This window comes from Condylura cristata, unplaced genomic scaffold, assembly GCF_000260355.1.
Source record: "Condylura cristata isolate star-nosed mole 26May11 unplaced genomic scaffold, ConCri1.0 scaffold00023, whole genome shotgun sequence".
Classification (NCBI taxonomy): Eukaryota; Metazoa; Chordata; class Mammalia; order Eulipotyphla; family Talpidae; genus Condylura; species Condylura cristata.
This window is the reverse complement of record NW_004567124.1, coordinates 25454789-25471993: the sequence shown is the minus strand read 5'-3', so window position 1 is coordinate 25471993 and position 17205 is coordinate 25454789. Positions and strand designations below refer to the sequence as shown.

The window sequence follows — 17205 nt, the reverse complement described above, 5'->3', positions numbered from 1 at the left end:
GCGGGGGGCTGCGGAGGGGCGCGGCCGGGACCGGAGCCCAGGGACGGCCACCGAGGGAGCTCCGGGCCTGGGCGGGCCGGAGATGTGGGTGGGGGGACCCGCACCGGGAGGCCGAAGCTCGGGACTGGGGGAGGGGGCGCAGCGAGGTGTTGGCGGCGGGATCTCGGGTCCGGGCCTCCACCCCCAACTTTCTCGCGTCCTGGGCTCTGTAGCTGGGTGGAAGGAAGGGAGTGGGGCTCTGGGCTGAACGGTCAGCGGTGGGGGAGGTGTTTGGGGCTGGGTTTTCCCGCCTGGATGTTCCTAGTTGGTTGCTCTTCCTTCCCAGCCCTGTGGACTGCATTCTGCCCTCTCCACACACCAAGGTCCCACTCTGAAACCTCAGGGGCTGGAACTAGCACTCGAGAGCTCTCCCTCCCTCTACGACTTAGGTATTAGGTACAGGGGCTGTGAGAGCCCGTCACAAAAAACATCCAGGCATATTCTGGTTCCTTTGGCCACTCAGAGCTTCCTGAAACCGGGAATATCGGAGGGGGGTGCACTGGGGCAAGATTGCTGGTCTTCAGTTGTCTTTGTGTTCCCACATAACCATTGAAGTAGTTGGCAGTGGCGAGACTGGGGATACCCAAGTTTACACTACATACCCCTGGGACTGCTGGATGTGGATGGGGTAGGAGGTGATTCTTCCTTTCACGGAAAGGAAGTGAGCCTGAGTGGGTGAGCCTTGTAGGGAAGAGGCACAGGCCAAAGCAGTAGTCACCCAGCCGGCACCTGCTCTTGAGAGTCACTCCCTGCCATACCAGCCTCTCCAGGAAGGGAAGGGAAAGAATGACAAGTATTTACAAACTGAGATGTAGGTTTTGCAAAATCACAGCGTCCAGGAGCTTGCCTCTGTCACACTGCAAAGGCCAAGAAGACGCAGAACTGGATTCCAGCTAATGTAGATGGTTCACTTTCCCTTCTCTGCTTCAAATGGTCAGGAGACTAGAAGATATGTCTGTGTGTGTGTGTGTGTGTGTGTGTGGAGAGTAGGCTCCCAGAAGGTAGTCCCTGTTGGTATGCCAGTAGCCCAGGAGTCCTGGACTTCCTGCTCCGGGCCCCTTCCCTCCCTTCTACCTCCTACCTTCCTAGCACCCGCCCCTGCACACATTCAGGTATTAATAGAGCAGGAGGCTGCCAGGAAGGCTGCCATGTGTTTGATCTGACGTGGTTTTGCAGCCATATGTTCTCTACTTCTGGGGAGCACTTCCTTCTTTCCTTCTTCAGCCTCCTTTCACTTGCCAGGGTGGGATGCAGGGGTGGGGGGATGCCAGCAGCAGTGTGGAGTCTGGGCTGTCACCTTGGGCAGAGAGCTGGCAGCTTATTGCATTGGCTGGATGCAGTAGTGGTTCCCCTGGCGGTACCTGCCCCAGGTGGACTGGCTGTCCCACTGGTTTAGCCTGGTTTGCCTTCCTTTAGGAGGTTGGATATGAGCTTAATGCTTCCTAGCAGGGAGGTTCACCTTCTTAGAACTAGGGGGACTCGGCCCTCCTTGGTGGGGCAGCGGGTTAAAGTGCAGCACTGCAAGCTAGCTGCAGCAGATTCAGTGGGAGTTTGATCCTGGCCTGGGGGTGACCCACATGGCGCAGCAGACCTCTCCTAGGAGTCTCACCTGCCGTGCCCCTCAGCAGTGTATTTCATCGATCTGCCTGTTCTGCTCCCCACTCTGTCTCAGGAGAATCCTCTCACCCACTGCCCCTGCACCTCTGACCTGTACCCCAGTTCTGTATGCACAAATAAATAAATTAAACGGCACCATGCCACCTCCCTCAACTGTCCCACCTCTCCTCTTTGGCCTTGATCGTTGGCTGAACACCAACCCTCTGACATGTAAGCGAGGTTCTGGAAGAAGGTGGGGGATATATGCAGAGACAGGGTCTTTTTCAAGCCAACCGACAGACTGACACTTTCCCTTTTGCACTTCTCAGGCCTGAAGCTCATGGGAGCCCCAGTGAAGCTGACAGTATCTCAGGGGCAACCGGTGAATCTCAACTGCAGCGTGGAGGGGATGAAGGAGCCGGAGATTCAGTGGATGAAGGATGGGGCTGTGGTTCAGGGTGTGGATCAGATGTACATCTCAGTCAGTGAGCAGCACTGGATTGCCTTCCTCAGGTGCAGGACGCTGGGGAAGGTGCAGATGCCAGTCTTGGGGCAAGCTGAGCTCTTGGGGATTGCCAGCTAAGGGCAGTACGGATGCACCCAAGTCTGTAGTTTATTTTGTAATTTGGAAACCAGTGGAAACTTCCAAAAGTGATGGCAGGCTGAAGCCACTGAGTGTTCCCAGCAGAGCTGCCCCCTGGAACCCTGGGAGGCAAGCCTGGTGTCCTGTTTCCACAGCCTGAAGTCAGTGGAGCGCTCTGATGCAGGCCGGTACTGGTGCCAGGTGGAGGATGGGGGAGAAACCGAGACCTCCCAGCCTGTGTGGCTCACTGTAGAAGGTGAGGAACCAGCATCAGGTGAGCATGTTGGTCTGGAGTATGTGCTGTCTCTGTTAGTGATCACATCTGTGCAGAAAACAGTGGAAACTGGGCTGCCGCACAGACTGGGACCTGGTTGCATCTAGGGCCTTGCCCTAGATGGTCAGAAGGCCATGCCCACTGGATTCTGGGTATTTGAATGCCAAGGAATAACTCAGACCTACAACCTATAGAGTGCAGCCTGTTTCATTTGGCTAAGCAACAGCCTTCAGTACCCATCTGGGGCTGGACCTTATTCTGCCAATTGGCCAGGCCAGGAGGGAATGTGGGGGAGGGGAGAAAGGCTCCCACAGCTGCGTTGAGCCCAGAGCTGTTTAGCCCCGGAAAACAAAGTGACTAAGAAAGTAACAAAGGGCCCTGAACAGGAGCTGGGTCTGCCAGCAGAACTCTGCTAAAGCTCCCGCCCACTCCTCCTCCAATTCTCCCTCCTCCCTTCCTCCCAGTCCCCTAACTCCCCACCCTCTGTCTGTCTCCTCCCTGGCTCTGAGAGTGCTGTGTGAACTAGTCCGGGTAGGGAGAATACCTTGCCTTAAGGGATAGCATAAAGGATACTCCTAAGCAGGGCCAAAGACAGAAGAAGCTCCCTCATCAAGCTGGATGATTTTATGATAGACCAAGCGTAACATCCCATGGAACCTTCTCTTTAGAGGACTTCCGGTGGTAGCAAACTTGTGATTTGGGCAGTGTGGCGCTAAGGAGGAGTGATAAGACTTACTCCTCCCTTTTCTCTCTAGGCGTGCCATTTTTCACTGTGGAGCCTAAAGATCTGGCAGTGCCACCCAATGTCTCTTTCCAACTGACTTGTGAGGCTGTGGGTCCCCCTGAACCTGTTACCATTATCTGGTGGAGAGGAGGCACGAAGATCGGGGAGCCCACTCCCTCTCCTTCTGTTTTAAATGTAACAGGTGAGCAGCCTCAGGAGGGGCTTTGAGCTGTTGGTCCCACCTGGCCAGTGGTCACCCTGCTGTGTGGAGGATGGTGCTGGAGCCTCTTCCCTTTCACAGTAGTCCAGGCTGAGCACAGCTGACCATGGAAAATGAACTGCTTGGGACCAGGGGTACACATTCCCCCCATCCCTTCCAAAAGAAGGCGCCAGGAACCAGCCCACACAGAGCTATGAGGAGTGTCTGGCAGACTCCTAGAAGACAAGAGTCTCAGACTGCAGAGGGGAGGGAGGTGGGGGTAGGAAAGAGAGGAGGGAGATTCCAGCACAAAGACACAGGAGCCTCCTTTCCTAATGGCCCTCTCTGTAGTTCTCCAGACGTTTCCCCAAACTGTATCTGTTGATGTCTTCCCACAGACCTCAAGGAGCCATCCCTGCATACCCACCTGGACCCCAGGTCCCTGGGCACAGACTTCACATGCGTGATGCCTGTTTACTGTTTCTGGTCAATGCTTGCATTGACTAAAAAAGATGAGTCTGAGCTTAGTGTCATGCACTGGAAGGTGAAAGGGACGGGCTGTGATCTGCCTGATCCTCCAGCAGTCTGAATCTGGAGAAAAGGGGGGCTTCAGGACATGTTGGAAGAAAGGGCAGTCCTGTTTCCCAGGCACTGGGTTGGAGCAGATTAGAAAGGAGGTTGGGTTCAGTCCCCTCCAGATGTGCGTGGTTGGGACCTTCAGGCAGCCAGCCTGATAATAAGCACTCACTGAACTCCTACTCCACACCACACTGTGCTAGGCACCACGGGGGACCGTGGGAATACAAAAGAGGAATAGAAAGCCATCGGTTCAGCCCCCAAGGAATTAGTGTATTTGGGGTGACAAGACACATACATAAGTGCTGGAAACTATTACCAAGCACAGAGTCTGCAAATACAGCAATGACATGGCACAGAGCAAACAAGCTCTCTGGAATGTGCAATAAAGAAGTGACCAGAAAAGGGAGGCAGTTTTGTGCTCTCTGCAAGGGGTGGGCCTGCGGTGGGAGGGGTGGTATAACATTTCTCAAGTGCTTACTCTGCATCCTGCACTTTAGTTACATCATTTGGTTCTCCCACTTGGGAGATGAGTAAACAGAGCCCCCAGCTGTGGGATTTATATCTTGGTCTGTCGGATGCCAAAATCATCCACCATCCCCCACTGGAGAGCACCTTCCTTTGGCTGAAGGGGTTTCTAGGGTGTTTAGATACAGACCTTTAGCATCTCCCTTCCCCAATCCCAAATTGAATGGGAGCTGCTAATTGGGGGGTCTGACTGAAATTTTCTGGCTCCAGGGGTGACCCAGAGCACTGTGTTCTCTTGCGAAGCTCACAATGGAAAAGGTCTGGCTTCTTCGAGACCAGCCACTGTTCGTCTTCAAGGTAGGAGGGCTGGTGGGGGGAGGAGTGGAGGTAGGTGAGGCTGGGGCTGTGCGAGTGAGCAGACCAGCAATGAATGAAGTTACCACCTTTTGTTGTTCTGCTTCCCTCCTCCCTGCTGGGATCTGAAGAATAAGGGGTTAATTGGCTTAGCTCCATTCCTAGTGGGAGCACCTGAGACCCTGCCACGGCTGAGATGAGAATAGAAACCTGACGTCACAGCAGATTTCCCATCACGAAGCCGAGTTCAGGGAGGGAGGGAGCGAGCGGGAGCCAGCAGGAGCCGGTCAAGGCTCTTGCCCAACCTTGCTGCTACCAGCCCCTGCAGAGTGCGGGGGAGGGGAAAGCGCAGCCGGTGGCTGAGGGGACCCTGAGGCCGGGTGTGCCTGGAGGGAGGGAAGGAAGGAGCGGGACAGTGTGTAGGAATGAATTGTGGCTATGGGAGGGCTGCCTCACATTTGTGTCTCCTGAGTTTGGGGTACTGTACCCGCACACCCTCACTGTCTAATCCCATTCCTTGGCCAGTTATGGGCCTGGTTCAGGAAGAGGCCACCGTGCTCCATGGCTTGGGCACTGTAGGTACTACCCTGTTGTGTCCACTGGTTGCTTAGTCTGTGTATGGGAGCAGTCTGGGAGTGTTGAGTGGCCATCTTAAGGCTAGGAGGGCCCCAGCCCCAGGGAGGGACTCCAGGCTGGTTCCCAGGCCTTCTGTGCCCTTCTCTCCCATCCTTCCTGGCACTGCACCAGGGCACTGACTCTAAGTCCCATCCACAGCACTGCCTGCGGCCCCCTTCAACATCACAGTGACGAAGCTCTCCAGCAGCAATGCTAGTGTGGCCTGGATGCCAGGTGCTGATGGCCTGGCCCTGCTCCAGTCCTGTACAGTCCAGGTAGGCTGAGAGGCAGGATGGGGGCTCCCCTGGCCGTGTGCATTTTGGAGATGGGGGTATCATTTGCCTCTGGGGCTTACTTTTCAGCTCCTTTAGGTGCTGTTACCACAACAGTCCGGGCCATTGTGCGTTTCTGGACAGCCAAGTGGCGCTGCACATGGGCCCAAACCCTTATTGGAAAACATCACTAGGGCAGATTTGGGATAACTGGAAAAAACCCAAGCCTTTGATTTATCTGATACCGGCACTTATGTGCCGCACCCTCTGACTCATGCCAAAGAGAACGAGGAGACCAGGGGTTCTGAGCATTAGCCACTAGGAAAGGTGGGTAAGGTGATACTGAAAGCAAGAGGCAATGCAGGCTTGCTCATTTTCATGCTTATTCAGAAGGTGTTTAGCACAGTGGAAGCTGTTGTGGCAGCTCCCCTGGACAGGAGAGGCTCCTGTTCTGGGCTCTTCCATTTCAAGGACCCCGCTTTGGCCGCACTCCTTACTCTGGGCAGGGAATCTATATGGCCAAGGAGTCAAGCCCATCCAGATCATTAGCACACCCCAAGGCTGCTGCTTGTGTGGGCCTGTTCCCTACTTTGTCCTCCCACAGGCACTGCCTCTCAGCCCAAAGGGCAGTCATTTGGGGGGGGAGGGTGCAGGTGACATTGTCCCCACCTGTGTGTGTGTGATGTCCCCCATGGTGGGCACACCTGGCTGGAGGCTAGCTCTTGTGCCAGCACATTTTTCCTTGGCTCCAGAACCCAAGGACTGGAGAACTGTAAATGCAAATCTGAGGTTTTGTAAACATTTTATGATGAAGAATATTTAGGAGCTTGCTAGCTTGCTAATGCTGCTTCAATATGTAGCTGTTTGGTACATTGATCTCTATTTGCATTCTTCCCCTGCACCCCCAATGTGGAAAGCCCTGGCCCACGGTACTCTTAGGCTCCCAGTTACTTGGCTCTTGAGAAACTCTGTGGTATGCAGTGACAGTAAGCAGTAAACTGCTTCTGAGAAGTAGCCAAGGTAGGCACCCAGCACTAAAGAATATGAGTTTTTTGGAGGTTGAAAGGTTTTTAGAAAATGGTATTTGAGCTGTGTCTTAAAGAATGAGTTGCACTTTGTCAGGAAGGACAGGTCATTCCAAGCAAGGGCAGCAACGTTTGCAAAGGCATGGAGGTATGGAACTTGGGGTGTTACTGATGGGGGAAGGGATGGGTTGCAAGTGTTTGCTGACAGATTTGGAGGAGGCACTAATTCAAGCCCTTACACCTGTTCTGTCTGCCTCCTTTCTCTTCTACGTCATTTGTTTTCTGCTTTCTTAAAGGTGACACAGGCCCCTGGAGACTGGGAGGTCCTGGCGGTTGTGGTTCCCGTGCCACCCTTTAGCTGCCTGCTCCGTGACCTAGCTCCTGCCACCAACTACAGCCTCAGGGTGCGCTGTGCCAACGCCCTGGGGCCTTCTCCATATGCCGACTGGGTGCCCTTCCGGACAAGGGGTCTAGGTAAAGGACTCACAGAGCAGGGTGTCTGGGGAGGGCAGGGCAGGTGTGGGGTAAGCACTTTGCTGGCTCTCCTTCCGAATGGAGTTGTGTGGGAGAAGGATTCCTGAAAGGGAGGCTTATGCTGTACTCAGCAAATGAAATGAGCGCTTGCTACATACCTATGAACTAGATCAATCCGTGTCTCAGCAGTTCTATCGATAATTCTAGTGGTTGGGTCAGACAAGCAAAGTGGAAAAGATAAGATGACTGTGGTAAGGAGGAGTGCCTGAGGGGTGTCAAGGAAAGAGCCGAATAAGGAAGGAGCCATATACATATGTAGGGGAAAATCACATTTGGAAGGAGGCACAGTAAATGCAAAGACCACAGGGTGGGAACTTGCTTGGTGTTCTCCAGCAGGGATTGCAAAGAAGCTGTAGGGGCTGAGATGGGCTAGGCGAGGGAATATGACTGAGGCAGTAACCAAGGCAATGAAGAGCAATACTCTGCTGAGCTGCTGGCTAGGAGTTTTGTTGATTACTCCGCCTCCCCAGGAGCCTGGGTGAGACACTCAGAGCTGGGAGAAAAACTCTGCTCAGCTGCTTGGTCCTTGGGAGTCAGTTCCAAAGATCTGCCTGCTTGGGATGGTGATGGAAGGAAGGGTAGCGCTCTAGTAACCTTCTCTCTTTGGGTACAGCACCAACCAGTGCTCCCCAGAACCTCCATGCCATCCACACAGACTCAGGCCTCATCCTGGAGTGGGAAGAAGTGATCCCGGAGGGCCCTCTGGAAGTCCCCCTGGGACCCTATAAACTGTCCTGGGTTCAAGACAATGGAACCCAGGTAAGGGGTGACTGAGCCTCTCCTCTGCAGGTGGTCCAGACCAGCCCTTAGGGTTCCACAGCCTGTAGAGAGCCAGAATGGCTGTGCTTGGTGGGGCAGGGGGCTTTGGTGGGCTGCACACCCCTTGCCCTCCTCAGCAGGCTGTGTTCCTCACTTGATTATGTCTCCTAAGAGGATTGCGACTTTGTGTGCAAAGCAGGAAGCGCATTCCTGCACAAACTGGGGGAGGGCCCAGATAAGGCCTCCTTCTCCCCTGCCCAGTTCCTCCCACAGCCCCACCCCTGCGTTTAGGACCAGCCTCCCTGCCAAGAAGGAATGTGCTCACTCCCTGCAGGTTGTGTTCCTGCACTCCCTGAGCCCACCCTGCCTCTACCCTCCCATGCTCCTAACTAGATCTCCTTTGTCTTCAAATGGTCCCCAGCTGGAGACCTGTCTCTCAGAATCATCATGGGCTGGGGGATTTTCCTGGTGCAGGGTGAGTTGACAGTGGAGGGGACCAGAGCCAACTTGACTGGCTGGGATCCGCAGAAGGACCTCACCGTCCGTGTGTGCATCTCCAATGCAATGGGCTGTGGACCCTGGAGTCAGCCACTAGTGGTCACTTCTCATGACCACGCAGGTGAGGCCTGTAAGAGGAGGGAACAGGGCTCTGGACTTTTAAGAACAACACAGACATTTCAGAGGAGACTGGTCCGCTGAGAGATCCAAAAATTCAGAGTCAAGTAGCCAAGACCAGAGTTGATATTTAGGCTACATCTCATTCTCTTCCTGCCCCCAAACTAGCACAGAAATCCCAGGTCATGGGCCTTCCCTGGTGGTGCAGCGAATTAAAAGTGCAGCACTGTGAAGCTGTCAACATCTGACCCACATGGCACAGCAGACCTCTCCTGACCGGCCTGCTGCTCCCCTCAGCACTGTACTTCGTCATTCTGCCTGTTCTGCTCCCCACTCTGTCTCTGGTGAATCCTCTCACTGCCCCTGCACCTCTGGCCTGTACCCCAGTTCTGTGTGCATAAATAAATCAATCTTTAAAAAAAGAAATCCATGGTCACACTGTAGGACCAAACAGCCAGGGCCTGTCACTGGCAGGGTAAGAGCTCTTGAGTCTTCCCTTTAAGCCTCTTTCTATTTGGGGCCCTTATTGACTTAGGGGGACCTCTTGACCAGGCCAAGTGACCATGGTCAGGTAGTGTACCGGGTCTTGTTGGTGTCAGCTTGGCTCATGCCACGGCCCTGCCTCCCACAGGCCAGCAGGGCCCGCCCCACAGCCGGACCTCCTGGGTGCCCGTGGTCCTGGGTGTGCTGACAGCCTTGGTGACGGCTGCTGCTCTGGCCCTCATCCTGCTTCGAAAGAGGCGAAAGGAGACACGGTTCGGGTAAGAGGGCAGAGACATGGAAGGATGGGTAGATGGTAACAGAAGACCTTGGAGGTGATCCCAAATTTGCCTTCCCTTAGGCAAGCCTTTGACAGTGTCATGGCCCGGGGAGAGCCAGCTGTTCATTTCCGGGCAGCCCGGTCCTTTAATCGAGAAAGGCCTGAGCGCATTGAGGCTACATGTGAGTAGTGGGGAGTCACAAAAGGGAAAATGGGCTCGCATGTGTCCCTAGCAACAGCCCTTTTATTAACTCGTTAATTTGACCCCTATGTCTGAATCTTGAGTACCAAGCACAAAACAGCGAACAAAATGCCCGAGACCTGCCGTCATGGAGGCGGCTGTCCTAGCTGTGGGAGAGCTAAACTAAGCTCGTCTCTTCTCTGAGGGTGAGGTCTGGGGTGTAGGAGGCAGGCTGGGCTTTAGATCAGGAATCAAAGTGACGCCTTCCCTTTCTTACTGCTCCCTCCTCACAGTGGACAGCTTGGGCATCAGCGATGAACTGAAGGACAAACTGGAGGATGTCCTCATCCCAGAGCAGCAGTTCACTCTGGGCCGGATGCTGGGCAAAGGTTTTTGGGGCTGTGCAGGGAGTGGGGTGTCTTTGGTTGCTGCCATCCTGTGTGGGTGTGGATCAGCCCTATCAGCAGGATAACAGGATATGCTTGTAGACTCCAGATTTGGCATGTTTGGGGGGATGTGGCTGGGGAGGAGGAGGGTGAGGAGTTATTCCCAGCATAGCTTTGCTACAGACAAGGGAGCCTCTTCCTCTGGCCCCGGAATCTAATGATTTTGTGTCCCTATGGAGGGTCCTCTGGGAGGGAAGAGATGAAGGCACAGGAGGCCATGGGGACTCACCATCATTGGATTGGTTCCTAGGAGAGTTTGGTTCAGTGCGGGAGGCTCAGTTGAAGCAAGACGATGGCTCCTTTGTGAAAGTGGCTGTAAAGATGCTGAAGGGTGAGTGGAAAATAGTAGCTGTGGACATTGCTTGAGGGTGAAAGGGACGGCTGATCCTGAAACGACTCTGCTTGGCCCCTGAGTTTTCAGCACTCACTGGGATGCTAGCTGTTCCATGTGACTAATTCACAAGCAGAAACCCACACACATACCAGTTTTTGCTCTCTGACGTCTGTAGTGCCTGTCTGGGCTCTCTCCTGGAGTGTTTAAGGCTGTGTTTGGTTGAGCTGCTGGGCTGCCCAAACCGAAGGGAAGGCATTCACGAGCAGAGAAATCGTGGGGTAGCGCCGTCCATGGCGTTTCTCCTGCTCATGGCCAGCCAGCTCCTTGGGCCTTTGGGGAATCCCAGACATCTGAAAGACCAGGCCCAGGAGTCTTGGGTCAGTCAGAATTGAGGCACATCTCTCCCTCATTCCTCCCACTTCTCTCTCCCCAGCGGACATTATTGCTTCAAGTGACATTGAAGAGTTCCTCCGGGAAGCGGCTTGCATGAAGGAGTTTGACCACCCACACGTGGCCAAGCTTGTTGGTGAGCCCCTTCTGGGGAGAGGCAGATATAAAATAAAGCTAAAAACTGCTCCTCCAAGGTGCCAGGGCCTCCTGTGGGAGATAGGTTTGGATTTGCCTGATAAGTAGGCAGACCTCAGAAAGCAAGGGGCTAGGGGTGGTCAACCAAAGGTCTGGTCATGAAGACGGTTCACAGAGAAGGAGGAGGAGGAGGGCACAGAGAAGGTGCCCCAGAATGTGAGGGCAGCCAGAGCACCCCGGATTGTCTGCAGGCCAGAGTGGAACTTGTGGGGAAAGAGGTAGCAGCGCTCCAGCTGGAGGTAGGGTGCAGCAGACGGGGCCCACGAGGACACTTAGGCCGTCCCTTGACCTTTTCGTGACTGGCTCAACTCTCCCTCGTCCCCAGGGGTAAGCCTCCGGAGCAGGGCCAAAGGCCGTCTCCCCATCCCCATGGTCATCCTTCCCTTCATGAAGCACGGAGACCTACATGCCTTCCTGCTGGCCTCCCGAATTGGGGAGAACCCTTTTGTGAGTGCCTGGCAAAGGGGTGGTGGCTAGGAATTAGAAGGGGGCAAAGAGGCGGACTGGTGGGTGGTGCTGATTCCGCTGGTTGGGAAAAGGTGGACTCCGGGTTTAAGTCTCTGCTAGTAGGTCTCTTCCTCCCCCACAAAGCCCTGTTTGGAATTGTAGGCTGGGCAAAGGCCCTTTCAGGGAGAAGAGACCTGTGGAAACCCGGATTGGGTGATTGTGGACTCTTGGCACACTCTGACTTTGCCAAAGCTGCTTAGCCTTGGCAAGCCCCTCTCAGCGAGTCTGAGGATAGTCTTCAGGCTTTCTGGCTGGGGAACCCATTCTTCTTGCCAGGTAGGTATAGCCTAAACTTTTCCTGTCTGCCTACCAGAACCTGCCACTTCAGACCCTCATCCGGTTCATGGTGGACATTGCCTGTGGCATGGAATACTTGAGTTCAAGGAACTTTATCCACCGAGACCTGGCCGCTCGGAATTGCATGTATGTGAATGCCGGAGGATCTGGGGGTGGGAGCAGCAGCTGGTGCTGGGAGGAGCTCTCAGCCGGCGGTCAGCTCCTGCCTGGAACATGCCTGCTGTGCATGGGGACAGCTTGGAAGCAAAGATGCCCAGACTCTAGTGAGGCTACCTGCCTGGGGGCAGCCGATGCCAACCTCCAGCTCTCCTCACAGGCTGGCGGAAGACATGACTGTGTGCGTGGCTGACTTTGGACTCTCCCGGAAGATCTATAGCGGGGACTACTACCGTCAGGGCTGTGCCTCGAAATTGCCTGTCAAGTGGCTGGCCCTGGAGAGCCTGGCTGACAACCTGTATACTGTGCACAGTGACGTGGTGAGTCCAGGGTGGCTCGGTGGGGCTTGGTGGTGGTGAGGGCTGGGCATGGGTGGGCCTATAAGATCCTCTAGGGCCTAACCAGGGCTGCTCTCTGGACTTTGGCTGCCCAGCTACAAGGCCCCAATCCCCAAGATGTGCTTGCCTTAGGGTTCTACCTGGCTTAGGAAGCTTAGTGACACTTTCCTTCCAACCTCAATTCTGTCCAGTGGGCCTTCGGGGTGACCATGTGGGAAATCATGACTCGTGGGCAAACACCATATGCTGGCATTGAGAACGCTGAGATTTACAACTACCTCATCGGCGGGAACCGCCTCAAACAGCCTCCGGAGTGTATGGAGGACGTGTGAGTACCTGAGAAGAGGGCTGGGGAGGAAACAGGAATTTGGGGTTTTAGCAGATGATGCCACTACCATTACTGGCCTGTGCGTGCTCAGAACCTTGAGTGGAACTTTTTATTTTTATTTTTATTTTTTTTAAGATTTATTTATTTATTCATACAGAACTGGGGTACAGGCCAGAGATGCGGAGGGTGAGAGGATTCACCAGAGACAGAGTGGGGTGCAGAACAGGCAGATCGACGAAGTACACTGCTGAGGGGAGCAGCGGGCGGGTCAGGAGAGGTCTGCCAGCCATGTGGTCTCCTCCGGGGGCAGGCGGGTGTCGAACTCATGCAGAAGTGGCTTAAGCTTCTTTGTGCTGTGCTTTAACCCGCTGCGCCACCAGGGAGGGCCTTTTTTTTTTTAAGGAATTTATTTTTATTTATTTATGCATACAAAAACTGAGGTAGAGGCTAGAGGGTGAAAGGATTCACCAGAGACAGAGTGGGGAGCAGGACAGACAGATCTACTGAAATCCACTGCTGAGGGGAGCAATGGACAGGCCAGGAGAGGTGTGCCTTGCCATGTGGGTCACCTCCCTGGCTGGGGGCTCTTACTGCAGTGGCTGGCAATAGCCTGATAGTGCTGATTCTTAACCCCTTGCTCCAACAGGGAGGCTCCCCCACTCCCTGTTTTCTTTCTCTCTCTTTTCATCCCACATTTCTTGTTCCAGACTTTTCCTCTGTCTATTGTCTTCACTTTCCAGGGAGAGAACTAGAAACCCCCAAGGCAGAAGTTATAGGTTTAACCAACTATTCAGGTTTCCAGGTTACCATGTCACCTTCCTCCCTGCCCCCACATTCTTCTCAGTTGCTGGCTCTTCTGAGAAAGAAAACATCTTAAACTGAGCTCTACCACAGAGGGCTGCTTGCAAGAAAAAAGTGCTACTCCATCGCATTCCAGTCTTGACAAGGAGGGGGCTGGGGGCGGGAGGTTGGCTGCCTTTTTTGCCTTGGCTTCTTCTTGAGAGAATGGAGGACTTAAGACAACAAGCAACAAGAGGAGATCCTGGGGAGAAGGGAACTGCCTTCTTTCTGGGATCCTGAAGCCCTTGGCAGTGGGGAGGGTGGATATACATTCACTGCACAGGCAGATTCACGAGCCTTTTGTAACTGGAAGACAGTACCAGTAACATTAACTAGACATGTGACAGGCATTCTTTCAGGTAATCCTCTAGCTACAAGGAAAAGACTATTAAATGTTCATCCCATTTTGTAGATGAAGAGAGAGGATTAAAGAGGTTAAGTAACATAACCAAGCTCACACAACTAGTAAGAGAAATGACTTTGAATTTGAACTTAGATCCCTGTGATCTTACATTCTGTGCTCTTTAAAAAAAAAAAAAAGATTTATTTATGCATACAAGAACTGGGGTACAGGCCAGAGGTGCAGGGGTTGAGAGGACTCACCAGAGACCTGGCTGGGGATCGAACTCTCAACTCGTGCTTCAGCAGCTGCAGCTAGCCCCAGAGTGTTCTCTTTAACCCCTTGCACCACCAGAGAGGTCCCTAGACTGTGTGCTCTTAACTGTGATGCCGACTTGTGATTTGTTTGTTCTAGTGTTATCCCCTCATTCCAGAAACTCAGGCCAGAGTTGCTCTTAGCCGCCAGAGGACTTTTGCTAGTTCCAGGGGTGGGGGTCCAGTGACCCAGGGATAGAACGTATTCCCTATTTCTTACTGTGGGTTGGACCTTCAGAGGAAAGCACAGTCTGGATGGCCGCATACTGTTTCTCTAAAGCAGTAGGTTTGAAGTATCCCAAGACTGGACCTAGCATGACTCACCTATACTTGAGAGGGAAATCTGAGCACACAAACCAGCTCAGGGCGTGGCAAGAGCAGGGCGCTCAGGCTACCTGTGGCTGCATCCTGCCTGGAAGTGCAGGCTCTCTTGGGCCATGGCCACCAAGCCCGAGCTTAGCCTCTTTCCAGGCCAGAGCTAGCATTGTCAGTAGCCAGTGGCCGGGTGCTGGCATCCCACCAGGCATCCCAGTGGACAGGTGCCAGTTGGCTCCTAGCACAGCCTGACTGTATCCCAGGCTGGCCACGTACCCATGGCTGGAGACCATTCCCACGCCTACTGCATGTCTGGGGTGATTCTTAACCATCTTTGGGACCTCCTGTACAGATAGCTGTGTGTATGTGTGTGTGTGTGCGCGCGCAGGGTTGGGGGAGGTGGTGTTTGGGATTTTGATTGTGGGAGAAAGTCAGGCATTTACATGATAAATTCATGCAGAAAAGTCAGGCTGACTAGATCTGGTCTCCACCCCTCCTTTAGTTCTGTTTTTCCTTTCTAAAGCCTGGGGCATTTCTTGGGAACAGGGATAAGATCTCAGGGAGTCAGTAAGGCTCCTCAAATTATAAAAAGTGTTCCTGCCAGCAGGGCAGGATAGAAGCTTTTCTTAGATTCTCTAAGGTGTCCATGAACAATGGGGATGAAAACTGCCTGAGTGGGAAGGAAGAGGGGTGCTGAACCCCACCCCCGAGAAACAGCCCTCACTCTCCACTGTTCTGCAAGGCAAAAGCGCTCCTTGTACCTGCCCTCAGAACAGCAGCAGAGCAGCAGAGGGGCTCCGGAGCCCACCCACCTAGCTTCAGGTCACGGCTCTGTCACTTTCTGCCTGTTTGGCCTACCGTAAGGTTCTCAACCTCGCTTACTTCAGTTTGCGTGGCGCTAAGATAGGGGTCATGTATGCCAGAGGGTTGTGGTGGGAATTCAGCGATACATGTAAAATACTGAAGAGTGCCTGCTACAACCAAACCCTACACGTGAGTGTACCCAGTAACATTTTTTAAGATCCTGGTGCTGCCTGAGGGAGCCTCTGCTCTTGAGGGAAGGGCCAACTGTGCCCTTTGCAGTGGCGCCTCGCTACCTTCGTCCTCCTCTCTGCCCCAGGTATGAGCTCATGTACCAGTGCTGGCACGCTGACCCCAAGCAGCGCCCTAGCTTCACCTGCCTGCGAATGGAGCTGGAGAACATCCTGGGCCACCTTTCTGTGCTGTCCACCAGCCGGGACCCCTTGTACATCAATCTGGAGAGAGCTGAGGAACCTGCGGAAGGAGGCAGCCTGGAGCTGCCTAGCGGGGAACAGGCCAGCGGCGGGGCTGGGGATGGCAGTAGCCTGGGAGCCAGGGGGGGCACCCCCAGTGACTGTCGCTACATCCTCAGCCCAGGAGGGCTGGCTGAACAGCCTGGGCCGGGGGAGCAGCAGCCAGAAAGCCCCCTCAGTGAGGCACAGAGGCTGCTGCTGCTGCAGCAAGGGCTGCTGCCCCACAGTAGCTGTTAGCTCGCAGGCAGAGGATGGTGGGGCCATGCGGCTGGCTCTGCCAGCCTCCACGCTGGCTGACTCAGCTCCATCTGACCCCAGCCCGGGCAGCAAGACGCGGAGGCTCCTGTGGTAGTCCTCCCAAGCTGTGCTGGAAGCCGGGACTGACCAAATCGCCCAATCCCAGTTCTTCCTGTAGCCACTCCGTGGCCAGCCTGGCATCGGTTCAGGCCTTGGTTGGGTGGAAATGGGCCAGCCTTGGTTGTCGAAAGCCAGGCAGCTGGCAGGAGGGGGTGGTTATGTTTCCATGGTTACCATGGGTGTGGAGAGGAGTTGGGGGGATAAATTCAGCCCTGTGGGTCCCTACTTTCCCCGCCGAGCTGCCTCTGCTGCTTTAGTGCATGCATTGAGGCATCTCTGGCTCGGTGATGCAGAAGTGCCCACGCTTGGGCCTGAATTGCCCAAGTTTGCCCCTCCTCACAAAGAGATTCCTTTGTGCTATTCCCCTTAGGTGAGAGTTGGTAAGGGGCTGGTACAGTCGGGTCCCAAACCCTGTGGTAGGAGGCAGTGGGACATTCTCAGGTCCAAATCATCATTACCTTCCTGACTACCCACCCTGCCTAGCTCAGGAGTAAAGTGCAGTTGACCAGGTCACAGCAAGGCATGCTGGGTGACCACGGGCTCCCACTTGCCTATCATCTGAAGGTAAAGGTAAAGTACTGGGCTCGAGGACTTACCCGGGAAGGAGAGTGGCCCTAGGAGTCCAGGAGCCCTCGTCGTGTCTCCCACAGACTGTCTGAGCATGCTACCAACTCCCAGAATATCCTGAGACTAACGAAGGCAGCTGTGTCTGAGCCCAGTCCTTCCATGCGGCGTCCCTCGTCCCGGCTCCCTCTAACGAGCCCCTCTTGCGTCTCAAGTGTCTGATGGGTAACAGGGCTGGTGGGTTGCGTGAGGGGAGATGCTGGAGCCCGGACCCCAGCCCTCGCTAGGGGAGGCTCTGGGAGTGCATGGGGCTGGCCCTTGCTGTTAGGGACATTTCCAAATTGTTAGATGCTGTTTAAAAACAGAAATAAAATTGAAGACTAAAGACCCAAGCCTTTGTCTCTTAAATGTTTATGCTTCACCCCCACCCCCCACCCTCAGGTCACAACAATCTTTGCATGGAGATAAGTTTGGGAAGACTTGCCAAAATATTAACAAGTGTTATCTTTACATGACAGGATTATGGCGACTTATTTTCCCTTTGTGCTTTCCAAGGTTGCTGCATTGAGTACAGAAATTAGAAAAGATCTCAAAGAATCTTATATTGAGGATAACAGATTAACCATTATGGATAAT

The 17205-nt window shown here is 54.1% G+C and overlaps 1 protein-coding gene across 1 annotated transcript; it reads left to right on the top strand.

The window, feature by feature from the left end:
* The first annotated feature begins 1793 nt into the window (after positions 1-1793).
* On the top strand, positions 1794-16955 carry TYRO3 (TYRO3 protein tyrosine kinase). The gene is made up of 19 exons (XM_004687893.2): positions 1794-1866; positions 1965-2148; positions 2374-2474; positions 3248-3418; positions 4730-4816; positions 5588-5703; positions 7022-7199; positions 7873-8018; positions 8493-8637; positions 9265-9394; positions 9475-9575; positions 9868-9963; positions 10271-10351; positions 10788-10880; positions 11265-11386; positions 11760-11869; positions 12060-12219; positions 12429-12565; positions 15495-16955. The coding sequence occupies exons 1-19, from the start codon at positions 1794-1796 to the stop codon at positions 15883-15885; spliced, it is 2622 nt and encodes an 873-aa protein (XP_004687950.2). The 3' UTR covers positions 15886-16955.
* The last annotated feature ends 250 nt before the right edge of the window (positions 16956-17205 follow it).